This window comes from Callorhinus ursinus, unplaced genomic scaffold (genome assembly GCF_003265705.2).
Source record: "Callorhinus ursinus isolate GAN/ISIS: 27379988/994484 unplaced genomic scaffold, GSC_fseal_2.0 scaffold24, whole genome shotgun sequence".
NCBI lineage: Eukaryota > Metazoa > Chordata > Mammalia > Carnivora > Otariidae > Callorhinus > Callorhinus ursinus.
Window position 1 is genome coordinate 1,749,100 of NW_027397086.1, and position 16,075 is coordinate 1,765,174.

The following is a 16,075-nucleotide window of genomic DNA, read 5'->3' on the forward strand; positions in this document are numbered from 1 at the left end:
ATGACCAGGACTTGAGGCAAAAACCACCTATTAACAAGTGTTGGCAAGGATGTGGAGAAATGGAAACCTTGCACATGGTGTGTGGGACTGTAAAATGGTGCATTTGCTACGAAAATGTTTGGCATTTCCTCAAAAAGCCAAAAAAGGAAGGGCCCTACGATCCCGCAATTTGGGTATATACCCCAAAGAACTGAAAGCATGACGTCGTGCAGTTATCTATATGCCCGTGTTCACAGAGGCACTATTCACAACAGCCGGAAGGTAGAAAGAAAACCCACGTGTCCATCGACGGATGATGGACAAACAAACTGCGGTCTAGCAGTAACATGGAATAGTATTCGGCCCTGAAAAAGGAAATCCGGACCCAACATTACAACAGGGATGGACCCTGGGGACGTTATGCAGAGTGAACTAAGCCAGTCACCAAAGGACAAATACTATGATCCCACTTACAGGGGGTCCTTAGAGTTGGCGAGCTCACAGAGACGGGGAGCTGAGGGAGGGGGCCCGGGAGTCAGGGTTTAACAGGAACAGAGTTGCAGCTGAAGAGGGAAAAGTCCTGTGGGTAGATGGTGGTGATGGTCACGCAACAATATAAACAGCTAAGATGGTTAAGTTTTACATTATGTGTATTTCATGCGATAAAAGAAAAATTGGGGACCCCGTCTACGTGTATCGGCCCTTCGGGAAGGCAGTTTGGTGGCACGGATGAAGAGCCATGAAAGTATCCCTTGCTTTTGGTAAGATCATCCCACTTCTGGGAAATTCAAACAAGGAAAGGAGCCTACATGTGTGAAAATGTGCATCTGGGCGTTTTTTTAGAACAGGAGAAAAATGGGAACCCTCTGAATCCATAAACGGGAGGATATAAATTTGCGGGGTGACCAGAGCCATAGAACTGGCAGGCAGGAGCTTGTAACACACGGGCAAAGCTTCAGCCAAAATGCTGGATAGAGAGACACAAGATCATATGTTCAGAATCGTCAGATTATAACTTAAAAATCCCCGAGGAATAGGCAGCAAAGAGATATCAAACGAATAGGCATGGCTGCCCTCCGGGCAGAGGGCTGTGAGTGACATTTCTTCCTGTTCAACTGTTCTACGTTTTCCTAATTTTCTCTCACAAAGCTTATTCTAATTTAAAAACTGGAGAAAACACATTAAAAAAAAAATCTTTTTTTTTTTTTTAAAAGCAACTGCCTTGCCACGTTCTGTTTCAAATGTTTTTCAAAGTTCCGTTGCAGCACAGCTTGGCACCGGAACGCCAAGCCCCCGACAAGAAAGCATGTGTCGGAAACTGAGTCGGTGTCTGGGGGCAGCCCAGTGGCTGCTTCTTTTCTGACGTCCGGGCTTCGGAACCGGGCAGGGACTTAACACTGACTTGTTCATGACAGCATGCTGGGTGGAGGCTGCTTCGGGTCCCACGGCCCAGACTCCTCCGTAAACATCTAGCAGCCAGACACCTCGCGGGAGGGGAGCTTGGAGCCACTTAAAAGGTAGCTGGCAGCTAGAAGCGTGATCGGAAAAAGGCAGTCACTGGGATTTCATGCAAAGAAGCAACATCACGCGCTAGGAAGCATCACGGCTTTTCCTCTTCCTTGCCAAGCCAGGAGGTGAGAGAAGACACGGGAACATCACAGAGACTCGGCAGGGACTTTTTATTACAAGAGTTAATTAGAAGGGCCAAGAAAACAACTTAATCCCAGCTTTGTGATGAAAAGGTTTCTGCCAAAGGCAACCCAAAGGCTGGGGAAGGGAGCGGCCCCAAGATCCTTTAAACTGTGACAAGAATTAAATTTGCAGCCTCAACCCATACCCTTGCAAGCTCCAGGGGATGACTAGGCTTCAGGGTGATTAAGATAGGTGTGTTCCTGTCAGGAAAAGTGGGCCAAAGTGTCATCCCCAATTGTTAACTGGGGACGACACTGCTTGGGAGCACACAGGTCTCACCTCCTAGCTGCCCAATATGCTGTTCCCTCTGCCTGAATACTGTTCCCTGTGCCCCTCACCTGGCTGGCTTCTATGCATCCCTGCTCATCCCTCTGGCTTAGCCAACTGACCGCGTGCCCCAGCCTCAGCCTAGTGTGAAATGCCCTTCTTCTCACCTTTCCTGGGTGACAACTACTCACCCCTAGAGCTGTGGGTTTGGGTGCCTCTTCAGTGGTCCCCCAGCCTCCCTGGGCTTCTTCATTTACTTCTGGAAGGACCTGCCCATCTCTCCCACTAGTCTGTGACCCTTTGGGGACAGGGCATGGGACTCCTTAGAGCTGCCCAGCACACAGGAGGTGCTCAATAACTGCTTGCCATATGAGCAAGTAAAGATAAAGCATGAACTACCTTCAAGGAGTTATAATCCAGTGAGCGAGTTAAGACAGGCAGATCTCACAACGCCACTGATATTGCAAGCCACGACCCCTGAATGTGTCTTTTCTACAACAGCCAGCATTTAGTGAGCACCTACTATGTGCTGGGCACCATGCTAAGTGCTTTACTCATACTGTAAGGCTAAGATCCCCAAACAGTCCATCACTGCCCGTTTACGAACAAGGAGCTTGAGGCTTGGGCAGGAGAAAGGGACTTGCCCAACATCATGCAGAAAACAGCTGGGTCTCTGCTTGACTACAGGCTTGTCTGCCCCCAAAGTCACTGCCGTGAACTAGGCTACCCTCCGTTCAGGGATCTGTGGGTGCCCAGAGACAAGGGGCTGCCCAGGAAGGAGGTGCTGGTATGCATGAAGACTGCGGAGGCCATGCAAACCAGCACCAGGAGCACCAAGCATGTCCTCTCCAGCCAGCTGGGACATAAAGCCCGTCAGGAATGACACCAGGGTAGTCATAAAACCTAGCCGGCCCACATCCGGCACTGACCAAGCAGAATGAGCTCGGAACAGAGAGGCTTATTTTGGGAAAGTGGAAACAAAACAAAGCTCTTTAATTGGAGCCATCTGGGAAGCAGTGGCCCGGGGGCGGGGGGGGGCTGGAGGGGGCAGGGTGGTGAGCTGAGCTGGGAATGTGTGGGCGAAGCTGCCCGGCCCACTGCGGGCACGAGAACCAGGTGGGGAGAGCTGCTCCAGCCTATGGGGGCAATCACTTGGCCCTATCATGGTCATGCACTGTTCCTGTCTTCCTCTCCCACCCCAGCTCTTGGCAATTTCGGGCACAGTGGGTCCTGTGAGGAGCTGGGGAATCCCCATGAGCACAACGCCAGACGCCAAGAGAACCCGGCAGACTGAGGGCCGGGCCCATCACAGTTCCCTCATCTTTGGACGAAGAGTCTACACCCTACATACGGATGAAAACTGTCAGGCATGTCCTCTAACCTGGGAAGAGCAAATGGTTTCGACTGATTATGGCCTAGGGCTTTGTGTTAAGGATTCTGAGGTCTGATATGAGAGCTGACTGAAAGGTACAGACTACACGTTTGCAAAGGGAGGTGGCAGGGCTTTCAAGGCCACTGCAGTAAATCAAGGAACAGATGAGGGGCTGAGTGAAAATGATGGACAGGGGGGCAAACATGAAGGATATTCCAGAGAACGTTCTAGTGATCTGGTGAATGCTGACGTCGAAGGAGGGAAGAATCACAGCTGACACCCAAGTTTCTTGCTCTGGTGCACAGAGAGATGGGAGGATGATGCCTTTCCTTTTTACTTTTAAATATACATAAAATTTGCCATCTTAACCTTTTTTTTTAGAGAGACAGTTCATGAGAATGAGTGGGGGGAGGGGCAGTGGGAGAGAAAGAATCATAAACAGGCTCCACGCCCAGCGTGGAGCCCAATGCTGGGCTCAATCTCATGACCCTGAGATCAGTATCTGAGCCAAAATCAAGAGTTGGATGCTTAACCAAGTGAGCCACCCAGGCGCTCCTAGTTTTTTTTTTTTATTTAAGTCATCTCTATACCCAACATGGGGATTGAACTCACAACCCCGAGATCAAGAGTCGCACGCTCTTCTGACGAAGCCAGCCAGGCGCCCCCATCTTAACTATTTTTAAGTACACGGTTCACCGGGAATAAGTACATTCACACTGCTGTGCAGCCCTCACCCTCATCCACCTCCAGAATTCTTTTCGTCTTCCCAAACTGAGAGCTCTCACCCCGTGAACAACTCCCCACTCCCCCCCCCGCCCCGTCCCTGCCCCTGGCACCCACCACTCCACTTTCTGTCTCTAAGAAGTAGGCTACTCCAGGGGCCTCATATAAGCGAAATCACACAGCGCTTGTCCTTCTCAGCATAACGTCCTCCGGGTTCATCCAGGTTGCAGCAGGCGTCAGAACCTCCCTCCGTTCCCAGGCTGAACAATATTCCGCCCTGTGTATGCACCACGTTCTGCTTAGTCATTCGTCGGTCAGCGGACACTTGGGTTGCTTCTGCTCTACTGTGAATAGAGCTGCTATGAACATGGGTGCCTTTACTTTTGAACCCTAGGTTTGAGGCCCGTGTGACATCCCACACTGACTTCAGGAGGATGTTCAAATGACCTGGTCAAGCGCTCAGGTGGGAGACCGGGGGAGAGGCGCAGGGGGAGTCCCGAATGCCGACCAGGATCCCAGTAAGCACAGCTGGAGCACTCGTGGTGGTGGGGCTGGCATGGGGATGATGGAGAGCAGGAAGGCAGGGGGGAAGTGGCTGGAGCGGGGCAGGGGGGGGGGGGGGGGGGGCTCGTGAAGGCCACAGCTTAGGAGTTTGGGATGTATCCGGGACTCTCCTGCGTTCTTGCACTCACTGCCTTGTTCCCAGTGAGGGACCGCGGTGTGGGTGTGGCCGGGATGTGCTGGGGTTCCCGGCAGGCTCCACCACTTATCTGCTCTGTGGCCTTGGGCAAAATACCTAACCTCCCGGGGAGGGGTTAACTGAGGAAGTGACTTGAAGGCAGTGCCTCACCTTCCTTTGCTTTTTTATTGCTTTGCAAAACGGGCACAATAACGGGGCTTCCAGAGTAAATGCCTGCAAAGCACTAAGGACGGTTCTATGCACGAGGCATGTACGCGGCTAAATGCTAGTTGCTGGTCCGTTCATTCATCCGACCAACGTTTAGCAAGCACCCCGGTGCAGGGGGCCTGTGCTGAGCGCCGTGGTACAGCTGTGCAAACAGGCATTCCCTCTGCATCTCAGAGCTAGGGATAGACACAAACAAACCTAAACCCCGGTATAGCACGACCCACCGTGAAGGGGTAAGGGCGGGGGGCTGCCTGGAGGAGGGCACCTCTAAGCTGAGTGGGGCAGACAGTGGCTTGTCCACAGCTGCATCCCAAGGGCCAGGCACAGGGCCTAGCGCACAGTAGGCACTCAACTGAGCTTTGGGACTTCCCACTCCTGCAAATCCTGGGTCAGTCCTGAGCAGCCCAGACAAGGGTGAGGCGGCCGGGACCAGCTGGGCCCTGGGGCTGTGGAGTGGCTGCTTCTGTGGGTGGACGCTAACCAAGGCTGCCGCCTTGACCCGTGACCTGCGTAGAGCCCAGCGTTCCCGCCAGAACCATCAGGGCGAAGGAAGGAGGACTCGGCCCCCCAGCCCAGGCCCCAGCCAACGCAAACACGGCCGCCCACTCAGCAGGAAGATGCAACGCAGCCAAAGCTCAGGAGACCCAGCTGGCTTCGGGGCTCCACAGCGGCCGGCAGGATCCTCCTGCCGTCCAGCCCCCACCCAGGCAGGCCCCTCTGTCTCCTTGTCGCCTCTGCTCCAGCCACCCAGTCTCCCGGCTGCCCCATGCTGTCCCCTGGACCTGAAACATCCTTTGCTCTTTTGTCAGCTCCTGCTACTCTTTAGATCTCAGTGAGGCCCGCTAACCATGTGTGTTCCCAGAGCATAAATCCTCATTCACGTCATCCTGGGCTTAACCCGTCTCCTGGCAGACCGCACCCCAAGGCCAGCAGGGCCAAGGCTCAGCTCAGGCTTCGGGCAGCCAGCTGAACCAAGGCACAGAGAAGGCCTGCACACGGCAGTCGGACCTTAGCCTGGGGAAGGGGCAGGAAAGAGCCCACCTGCCTTACCCCGGCAACTACCCCCTCTCCAGGGCTCAGCGCTCACCTGCCTGGGGACTTGCGGGTTGTCCTGTCATTCCAGGAGATTCTCAGAAATCCAAAGAAGTGTTCAAGCAAGAAGGGAGGATCTCCCCACCCTCGCCAAAAGCCAAGGCTCAGACCAGCCTAACCCGGCGGCTTATCACTCCCAAGTGCAGCACCGTCTGGGCAGGACCCCAGAGCGTGCCAAGTACTGGCTGTGTGACCCTGTGCAGCTGACTTTACTTTCAGAGCCTCAGTTTTCCTGCCTGTAAAAGAACTCAGGCCGGGTGGGAGCCCCCGGAATAGTGTCTCTCGTCCCTGCTGGCCATGCACCTCCCCCAGCCTGCCCGCTTCCCTGGGCCTCGGTGGAGGGCGAGGAGCCGCCAGACCCTGGTGCTGCCTTTCATCCCAGACAGGAAGGCTCAGCTTGGCGACTCCGAGATTTGGAACAGATGTCTGGGAGCTCACAGGGGGCTGGGAAAGCAGCGACCTCCATCCCCGGGCTGACCAGCCACCTCTCCCTCCCCTGCCCCTCACCCCACTCCCTCCAGGGGCCTCAGGCCAGAGCCAGCCACTCATTCTCCCCTCCCATGAGCCCCAAGGAGTGGGGGACCTGCCAAGGAGCCAGCAGAAGCAGCCTGCGGCCCAGGGGGAGAGGATGGGGGCCTCCTGGGAACACGGGACAACCACAGACCTCTTCTTCCCCCGATAGATATTATGCAATCCACAGCTCAACAGGGAGCAAACCAAAGCCGAATGGAACCCAAAGTGGGCTAAATCTGGGGCTGCTCTGGGTCTCTGGCGCCCCCGGTGCAGAAAGAGGGCCCAGGGTCAGGCCATCTTTTGGGAGCCAGCTCGGCAAGCATTTCCCAATCCCTGGGTAGAGGCCACCCCCAGGGGAACCTCAGCCCTGAGCTGTTCTCCGCAGAGTGGCCTTGGCCACACACAAGGACTGTCACAGCTCCCGTAAGCACGTGGCCAACCTGAGCTCACGGAGCTGCACAACTGGGGGGGAGGTGGCCAGTCTCGACCCCATTTCACAGGGGAGGACGTGGAGGCACAAAGAGGTGGCAGCTTCGCCCAGTGAGTGGCTGAGCCATGCCTGCGTCCAAGGCTCGTTTGGTGATTTCTACTCTGCTCTGTCTCTGGGGGCAGAGCAGGCCAACGAGATCCTGAGTTGGGTCCAGAAGCACAGGACAGAGGGGACACCACCACCCATTCATTCTGGCTTCCTTTCTTTGTTCACACAGACATTCCAGAACTCCTCCCACATGTCTGGTGCCGCACAAAGTGACGGGAAGAACACTGGCTCAGGCTAAGGGGTGTGTGTGTGTGTGTGTGTGTGTGTGTGTGTGTGACTATATGAGGGTGTGAGAGTTTGGGTGAGTGTGCAAGTATGTGAGGGTGAATATGTGAGTGTAAGGAGATGTGTGTGAGGGTGAGTATGTGGGTGTGAGTGTGAGCATGTGGGTGAGTAGATGTGTGTGAGTACAAGCAGATGTGTGAGGGTGTGTGTGGACATGAGCGTGGGTGTGGGCACGTGAGTAGATGTGAGTGTGTGTAGATGTGTGGAGGTGAGAATGAGTATGTGAGTGAATGTGTGCGTGTGAGGGTGAGCATATGAGTGAGTGGATGTGTGTGAGTATGTATGAGTGTGTGGCAGAGCACATGAGTGTGAGTAGATGTGAGTGTATGAGTGTGAGTAGATTGTGTGGCTGAGCACATGAGGGTGAGTCGATGTGTGCAGATGTGAGTGTGTGGCTGAGCATGAGTGTGAGATGTGTGTGAGTGTGTGGATGAGCACAGGAGTGTGCATAGATGTATGTGAGTGCATGAGTGGGAGTAGATGTGTGTGGATGAGCACAGGAGTGTGCATAGATGTATGTGAGAGCATGAGTGGGAGTAGATGTGTGTGGATGAGCACAGGAGTATGAGTAGATGTGTATGAGTGTGTGGCTGAGCATACGAGTGTGAGTAGATGTGTGTGGATGTGAACGTGAGGGTCCCTGCTGCTAAGGGTCCTAGGCAGAGCTCAGCAAGGTCACCCAGCTAAGCACAGGGTCCCGCACACCAGCGCTCAGCAAACGGGCACTGCCCCCCAAACCCAGACCCATGATGCTTCCCCGCCCCTCCCACTTTGAGCCTGGGCTGAGCCTCTTGCCTGCCCCGGGGTTCCACGGACGCATCAGCCAAGCCCCCGCCCTCGGTCATGGAACGGCGTAACCCCCCCACAGCCCCCACCCTGCCCCAGATTCCTTCCCCAGTGGTCTTGGGGTTCTGCCAGCCCCGTCCAGCCAATTCCCCCAGACTCCCTCCCCACGCTGGTTTCCTGTCACCCGCCCGGGGAGAGACCCCGCCCCATCTAGCCATCCTGATAGGCCAGTGAAGGTGACAAAACCCCAGGGAGCTGAGCTTCTTGGGGGTGACAGCCCACAACTGCTCTGCTGAGGGGCTCAGTGCCCCCACCCCCACCTCACTTCAACGTCATCTCCCAGTCCTGCCCCAAGTGCTATCACCCAAGGCTAGGAAGAGCCAATTCCATGGCTGGGTGGAGCTCGTGTGAAGGAATTTACGCTCCAACCCTGGATATACATGGATGTTCCTATCCAGTCACTTAGCAGCTGTGTTGTCTTTGGGCAAAACACTTAACATTTCTGAGCCTCAATTTTCTCATCTGAGAACTGGGGATATGGTCCCATAACCCCTAATCCAAACTGCTTGGCTCTGGATGTGTTTTGGAATTCAGAATTTTTTAGAGTTTAGAGAGATGATGTAGTCCTTATACCATGGATTGTGTTAACACCCCCAGCTGGGATTGCCCCCACAGGCTGTGCCTAAATGAGATTTCAGTAGCAAAATGTATGAATATTCACTCTAACTAGGATAAACAAGGTCTATAAATAGCCTCCGGTCGAGTTTAGCAGCCAAAATGAGTTACAAAAACACTTGAATGTTCAAAGTTTAGGGAGATTTCAAACCCACAGACAAGGGAGTGTGAAAGGGTGGGCCCCCCTCGCCCCCCCCCCCCCCCCCCCACAAAAGGCTGCAGGGGATGCGACAGATAAGCCGAGCTAGTGCCTGGTGCATCTGGGGGCCCAGGGAGGACGTGGATTGGGCTGGACTTGAAGGGGAAGGAGATACTCCCATTTCTAAATGTGACTGAAGGGCTGGGTCCAGACTCAGGATGCTGAGACCAGGGATATTGGGGGCAGGGGGTAGGGGAGGGAGGCGCGGGAGGGGCAGAGTAGCCATGCCATCAAGTCCAGCCACCCCACAGCAAGCTTCGCTCCTGCTCGGAGAAGGGGGGGGGGGGACTAAACCTTCCCGGAGGTGAATGCCTTGTCTTCTAGCCCCAAGAATACATCCAGGACTGCACACAGCCCCAGGGATTCGTGAGCCCCCAAAGTCGACCAGATGACGCACGATTAAGAGCTCCTGCCCTTCCCACAAAGCGCTGGGTCTAGGAGGGACCAACCGCTGCAGGGCACGGTCCTTGCATCCAGATCCACTGCTCTGTAAAGGGCTCCGGGGAGGCTTCCTGCCCCTGCCAGCCCCAAGGGGGCACCCATCGGTCCACCCTTCCAGTTCCGGGGGGGGGGGCGGTGCACGGGCCCCGTTCCGTCTACAGCCAACCCAGGGCACGCAGCACCCCGACAAGCTGCGCTCCGGGGACGAGGCGGCGGCGGTGCCCGCGGGCCAGAGCCGGCGCTTACCCAGGCGGAGGGTGATGTTGACCGACGTGGGGTACTGCACGCCGAAGGCCATGGACGGGCTCTGCCACCACGTGCTGTCGTCCTGGCTGTGGAAGTCGGTGAGGTAGGAGGCGTCGTGGTGGCGCCGGGGGTCGGCGGCGTCGCAGCGCTGGCACTGCGCCCCCGCGCCCGGCGCGCCCACGTGCGGGCAGAAGTCCTCGGGCGGGCGGCCGCACGTGTGCGAGGCCTCGGCGCGCCGGCCGAACGCCGCGTTCTCGAACACCGGCAGGCAGCGCTGCGGCCGCCCCGCGTCGTCGTAGCACGCGCCCATGCCAGCGCCGGCCGCCCGCGGAGCCAGGAGCGCCAAGCCCAGCAGGAGCGCGGCCGCCGCCATGGCCCCCGGGCACCGACGCCCCGCTCTCTGGCGCTCGCCGCCCGTGCGCGCCCGGTTCTACCCGGCCGGCTGGTTGGCGGTGGGCGCGGACCGGCGGGCGGGCCCCGCGACGGGGCGGGGCGAGTGGGGCGGGGAGCGGTGGGGAGGGGACGAGCGGGGCGGGGCGGGGCGGGGCGGGGACGAGTGGGGCGGGGCGGGGACGAATGGGGCGGGGCGGAGTGGGGAGGGGCGGGGCGGAGTGGAGAGGGGCGGGGTGGGGCGGGGCGGGTGGGGAGGGGTGCGCGGCACCCCCCTTCCCCACCCGCGGCCAAGCGGCCCCTGGGCGCTCACCCCCACCTGGTGGACGTGCCCGGGAGTGCCCCCCTGCCTCCGGGCCCTGCCGCGGGAGCCTGTTCTCCCCGAGCCTCAGCGTCCTCATCTGTAAAATGGGGTTGGTAATGACGCCGGGTCATTTCCACTCTGTGACGTGTCGGTGGCTGCTCAGAACGTGGGAATGGCTCACCAGGGTCTTGCCAGGCCTGAGGCAAAGGGTCTTTCTGCCTGGTCTTTCCCACGGCACATCTCCTCCTAGCAACAAAGTCACCCAAGGCAGATTGGTGGGGTGGCTCCTCGCGTTTCCGCCTCCCCGTTAACTCTGAACAGTCCTCCCGCTGCTGACTTCTGTCTGTGCTCAAAGCAAAGAGATTCTAACCTGATATGTGTGACCAAGGGTACCTGGTCTCCTCACAGTGTCCCGTCAGAGAGGCCTTCCCTGCCCACCCCCTATTGCCCCCCTTTACTCTCCATTCACTAAAATTAGTAAATCAAGGGAGAAAAGCCCCACGCTTAGATCAATAGATGCCAGGGGAAACACTTGATGAAACTTAGCAGTCCTTCCAGAAAACTCTAAGGAAAATGGAAATAAATGGTCTGACACGCTAAGGACTGTTTTTCAGCTGCGGCCTCTGCAGCTAGGGTACCCAATGCAAACCAGGGCCTGCCTGTCGGATGTCCTCACTTGCGATTTGGAAAGCAGAAGTGGGCGGGAACCATCTTCTGCCCTTCTGGTGGCCAGAGGGGTCACAGAGGAGGAGGTTTCCTGTAGCAACCTGCTTCCCGCATCCCACTCTGCAGGGCCGGAGAAGCCTTTGTGGGGCAGTGGCCGCAGCAGTGGTGTCTCGACTCCTATTTCTGGCCCCTAGATTTGCACTTAGAGGGCGAGCTCCCAGAGCCTCCGGCGGTGGCAGCTTCCCAGGTGGGTCAGTTCTGCAGTGTCCTAACTAAGAGCCCTTCCGGTCCTTCCAGCCATCCCCTGAGCACTTTATTCCCTGCATTCAATCCTTCCTGTTGGAAATAGCTAAGCACCTGCCAAGTGCTTGGCCCAGAGCCCAGCATGGAGTGAGTGTGCGGTAAATTGCTATCACTATAATGAAGACACTTTCCTGCCCCCTCTGAGCCCTCCATCTGGTTGGAGAGGGAAGTCATGCATGCCTTGAGAAACAGCCTGATGGCACTGTTCCAAGACTTGTTCTCGCCTGGTTTATAAGACAGGTTGTGGCCCGTGTGTTTATAGTCATCTGTTCCTCAGCAAACATATACCGCTGCCTACTGTGTCCCCTGCACTGTGCTGGAGCAGGGACGCAGAGGAGAGTTAGACACCTCCCTCCCAATGCATCTATATGCACAGATGTCCGTGAACATCTTGGGGCTTGGGGTGTGGGTGCGGGTGGGTGGTGGCTAGCTCTGCCTAGAGTTGGAGCGTGCTTTCCAGAAGAGTTGACAAGTAGACAGAGTCATAAAGGATGAGAAGGGGAAAGGGGAGGAGGCACAGCATGTGCAAAGGCTCAGAGGTGACTGGGGAGGGCCGGTCTGTTGTGTGTTTGCAGCCCTGGGTGTGGGATTGGTCCTGGGGGCTGAGGCAGGAGCAAGGTGCAGAGGCCAGATGATGTGGGGTGCGGGGCACCGCAGTGACGAGCTGGGACTTCAGCTTGCAGAGGGTCTGCGGAAGCTGAGGGTTCGTGGGAACAGGGACGTCATGTGGCTCACCCTGGTGTCCCCAGGGCCTGCGCTGAGTGTAGTTCAGGGAATGTTTGGGGGATGAGCTGGAGCCACACGCCTGGCAAAGCTTGATCCTACAGGGACTGAGCAGGAGATGATGGCTCCTTCGAGAGGTGCCAGCTGGGTGTTCACCGACCTTGCCCAGCTCCTGGCAGCAGGGCCACCCTGCCTCTGATGGCGACCTCAGTCCCGCTCTCCTCCCAGGCTCCCGCTTGCCTCCTGCTTTTCCAGGTTCTCCTCCGGCCTGAGCGCCACATCCAGCTGTTCATGTTCACCCAGGATCTACCGCCAGGTGGCGACATTGGCCACATTACGGGACTGGCCCCTCTCGCCCCCTGGCGGCCAAGGACGCCTTGGACGGTGGTCCCTGTGCAGCCGATGGCCCAGGGACCGGAGTAAAGTCACTGGGTCCAGGGCACTGGCCGTACAAATGGGGAAACTGAGGCCCAGAGAGGGGAAGTGGTTTGCTGAAAACACATGCACAGCGGGACATGACCCGGTCCCTCCCATCCCAGAACGGGAGTCAGGGAGGGACTGGAGTCTATAGATGCTGGGAAGCCGAGTGTGGCCCCCTAAGCATGGGGGTGTCTGTGCACCCACAAAGTCTCAGGATAACTCCCAAAATCTGCGTGACAGAGAGACAATGAACACCTCTGTGATCGCAGGAAAGGGGCCTGGAATGAGCAGAACTGTGGACATGACCATTTGGGCCACTGGGCAACCAGAGGCCTGCTACCAGCCATCCATCAAGAGAAGGCTCCGAGCGTTACCTCCCAGCTGGACTCACCACGATCTCAGGAAAGGCAGCTGTGCCCTGCCATCAGGGGCCCCTCTGCACACCCATGACAGCAACCCAGTCTTTGCAGCCCACAGAAGCTATGGACCACCTAGCCTCAGTTTCCCTGCGGCCTAGAGCTTTAAGGCCCAACTCCACATTCTGCCCATGATCTTAACCCGTTGTCCTAGTGGTGGCAGGGAGCCCAGGAAAGCTCTTCAGCAGCAGAGTTGGGGTCAGTTTCCTTCAGGAAGGTGGATGGGGATGGAATCCAGGGGGCCAGCCTGGAGGTGGTGTGGGAGGAGGGGCAAGTTTCTGTTTGTGGCTGATGGGGAGTATGCCTATGCTGGGGACCTGCGGAATCTCTGCGGAGGCCTGGCCTCCCGCTTGGGGCTGTGAGCAGAGGTGGCAGACTGCCCTCCCCGCCAGCCCACCTACCAAGGGTTAAAACCTTCCAGGCAAAGAAAGAAAGGAGAACCCTGTTCTGATTTGCTTAATGAACGCTAATTAAAAAGACAGAAGATAGCAGATTCCTTCAGGACAAAGATGAAAGGCCTGTTAATTAAATCTGGGGAGATGGGGCCAGGACCCCCGCTGATCCCACCTGACAGCTCCGCAGCCTCCTTGGAGCCCAGGGTTGGGGCACTAGCAGAAGGGGGAAAAGCAGCCCCCTTCCCAGGCCTTGAGGCCCTGCCCTGGTAGTAACTTGGGTGGACCCTGCCCCTCTGGGGTGCCTCCTTTTCCCTATCCTGAGAGCAAGAGCACTGGCCTAGGTGGTTTCCCATGACACCCTGTCTGGTTCCAAGGTTCTGCAAGTCTGCGCTCTCTGTCTGCATGCCTGGGCCTCAGTGTTTCCTTCTGTTAAGTGGGAAGGCTCTACCTGCTCAGCGGCCAGACAGACAAGGCATAAAGTCAGAATTGGGGGTCTGCCAAGGCTATATGGGGAACCAAGAAGTTTAGCAACTGGCTACAGCTGGCCCCCCGGGACCCTGCTGCCAGGCCCAAGCCTGTGCGTCTGCACTGTGATCACCCTCCGGGCCACCATCCTATACCTCTGAACAAGGACAAGGTGGCCTTCACGGAGGCTTCCTGGGAGCCGGGCCCGGGCTGAGTGCATCACTTGCACAGGTAAGTGTAGGCAGTGGATAGTCCATGAACTCATGGGGCTCCCCAAGGGATTAGGGAGACAGACAGTGACCCAGGAAACAAACTGATGAATTAAGCAGTGACAGGTCCCCACTAAGAGCCACAAAGGACAGAGATGAGGAGACGGGATGAACTCTGAGAGGGGATGAGTTTAGTTCCGGCCATCGGGGAAGGCTTCTCGAAGGAGGTGACAGATCAGTGGAGACCTGCAAGATGGGATGGGAAGCAGGGAGGGAGGGAGTGCTCCTGCTGATGGAAGCTGACAGGGGGCCCCTCGGCTGTCGCCCTCACAGAGCATCTTCTCCCTGGAGTTAACAGGTTCAGACAGGCCGAGGGACATGGCTGGCCTCGGGCATGTCACCACTCAGTCTAGCAACTGTCTCACGACCCCACCCCCCACGCTGTGCCCAGCCAGGGCCCAGGATGAGTCAGCCCTAGGTCCCCTTCAAATGGAGGAGGCTCAGGAAGACAACGAATGCCCTTTTTCTGGGTGGTCTGGGGACCAGAGGCTGGGCTGCAGAGGATGCCCCGTGGACAGACATTTACTGGGTCCACACGCCAAGCCCTGGGGACAGAATGATGAGTGATAGCAAAACTGTCCCTGCACTGGGGGGACCCAGATGATAAACCGGTGATTATAACACAGGGCAGCCAGTTAAGCCCTGGGTGGGAGAGGCCAGGGAAGGCTTTCTGGAGGAGGTGGGGTCTCAGCTGAGAGCTAGAAAGGAGACGGCCAGGAAAAGGGGGTGGGGATGAGCATTCCAGGAAAGGGAACAGAGTACGAAAGGCTCAGAGGCAAAACCGTGAAGAACTGAAGGAAGCTCACTGTGACTGGGAGTTTGAGAAGAGGCAAGGTGGGGTGGCCGAGGTGGGAGCTGGGGAGCGGTGCCGCGTGTCCTGCTGAAGAGCCCATGCAGGCACCTGTGGGAAGATTTCGGTAGGTATGAGATGGAGCAGGTTTGGTTTTGGAAAGTCCTCCCTGGCTGCAGCAGGTCGTGTAGCGTGGGCTGCAGCGGTGGGCATGGAAGCGCAAATGGTCTGGAAGCTTCTGTAGGAGGCAGGGAGAGAGGGTGGCAGCCTGGACAGGAGCAGGGGCTGGGCAAGCTCTGGATGTACCTTGCAGGAAAACCACCAGTTGGGCTGGGAGGGGGAGGTCTCTGGCTGGGGAAGGGTGCCATCCTGAGACAGGGGCACAGGCTGAGGAGCAGGCCTGGGGAAAGGGGAAGGTCAATTTTAAGTGCTCAAAATATGCATCCCAAAGGTCATCTGAGAGAGGTGACCAAGAGGCCAAACTCTTTCTCCCTGCTTGTCCCCTCCCTCCCTGTATATCCTTGGGTAAGTCTCTTCCCTTCTCTGGGCCTCAGGATTCCCACCTGTATGATAGAGAGTGGCCTAGAATGGCCTCTGAGCCCATCTGGAGTGGCTTCCCTTCCCCAAACCTCTCCCAGGGGTCCAGGCTGCCCCCTCCCCAGTGAGAGACTCCCTTGACCCAGCCTCTGGCCCCTACCAGGTCTGGCTCCCACTTCCTCCGGGCACCCAGGGTCCGGGGCGGCAACCACTGGGTCTGGGACTCCCTGAAGAAATGCCCATGGGCAGGTCTGCACAGACTGGCCCTACGGTGTCCAGACGCTGTCCACACACAGCCGAAGTATGCGGTGTGCTGCTCACAGAAGGGCCCAGCCAGGGATACCAGGGCCGTGGAACCCACCCTGTAGGGAGATCAAACATCTGAGCTGCCCCCCAGTAAAGTTTTTTGTCTTTCTGCCCCTACCCCAGACCAGGGACTCCTAAAGGGTAGGCAGGGAGGGGTCTGACTCATACCCTGGGCAGGTAGCAGAATGGGTGCTCACAAAATGTCCAGTGAATGAATGAAGGATGATGAACGAGTGATAAATGAATACATAAAAAGTGCAGAATGAGCGCAACCTGCCACCCTTTCCCATTGGCCACTCGGTTCTGGCCACGCCAGCCTCCTTCCCAGAAACAGAGCTCGTTCCCACCATGGGGTTTTTGCACCTGCTGTTCCTTT

The 16,075-nt window shown here is 57.2% G+C and overlaps 1 protein-coding gene across 5 annotated transcripts in view; it reads right to left on the reverse strand.

Moving 5' to 3' along the window:
• The window catches only part of LAMC3 (laminin subunit gamma 3), a 57,180-nt gene extending 47,034 nt beyond the window's left edge, over positions 1–10,146 (reverse strand). For all 5 annotated transcript variants that reach the window (XM_073905598.1, XM_025888646.2, XM_073905599.1 and 2 more), the window contains exon 1: positions 9,716–10,146. In XM_073905598.1, the coding sequence (XP_073761699.1) occupies positions 9,716–10,088 (373 nt within the window). In that variant the 5' untranslated portion in view covers positions 10,089–10,146. The remainder of the gene's footprint in view (positions 1–9,715) is intronic.
• Between the last annotated feature and the right edge of the window lie 5,929 nt (positions 10,147–16,075).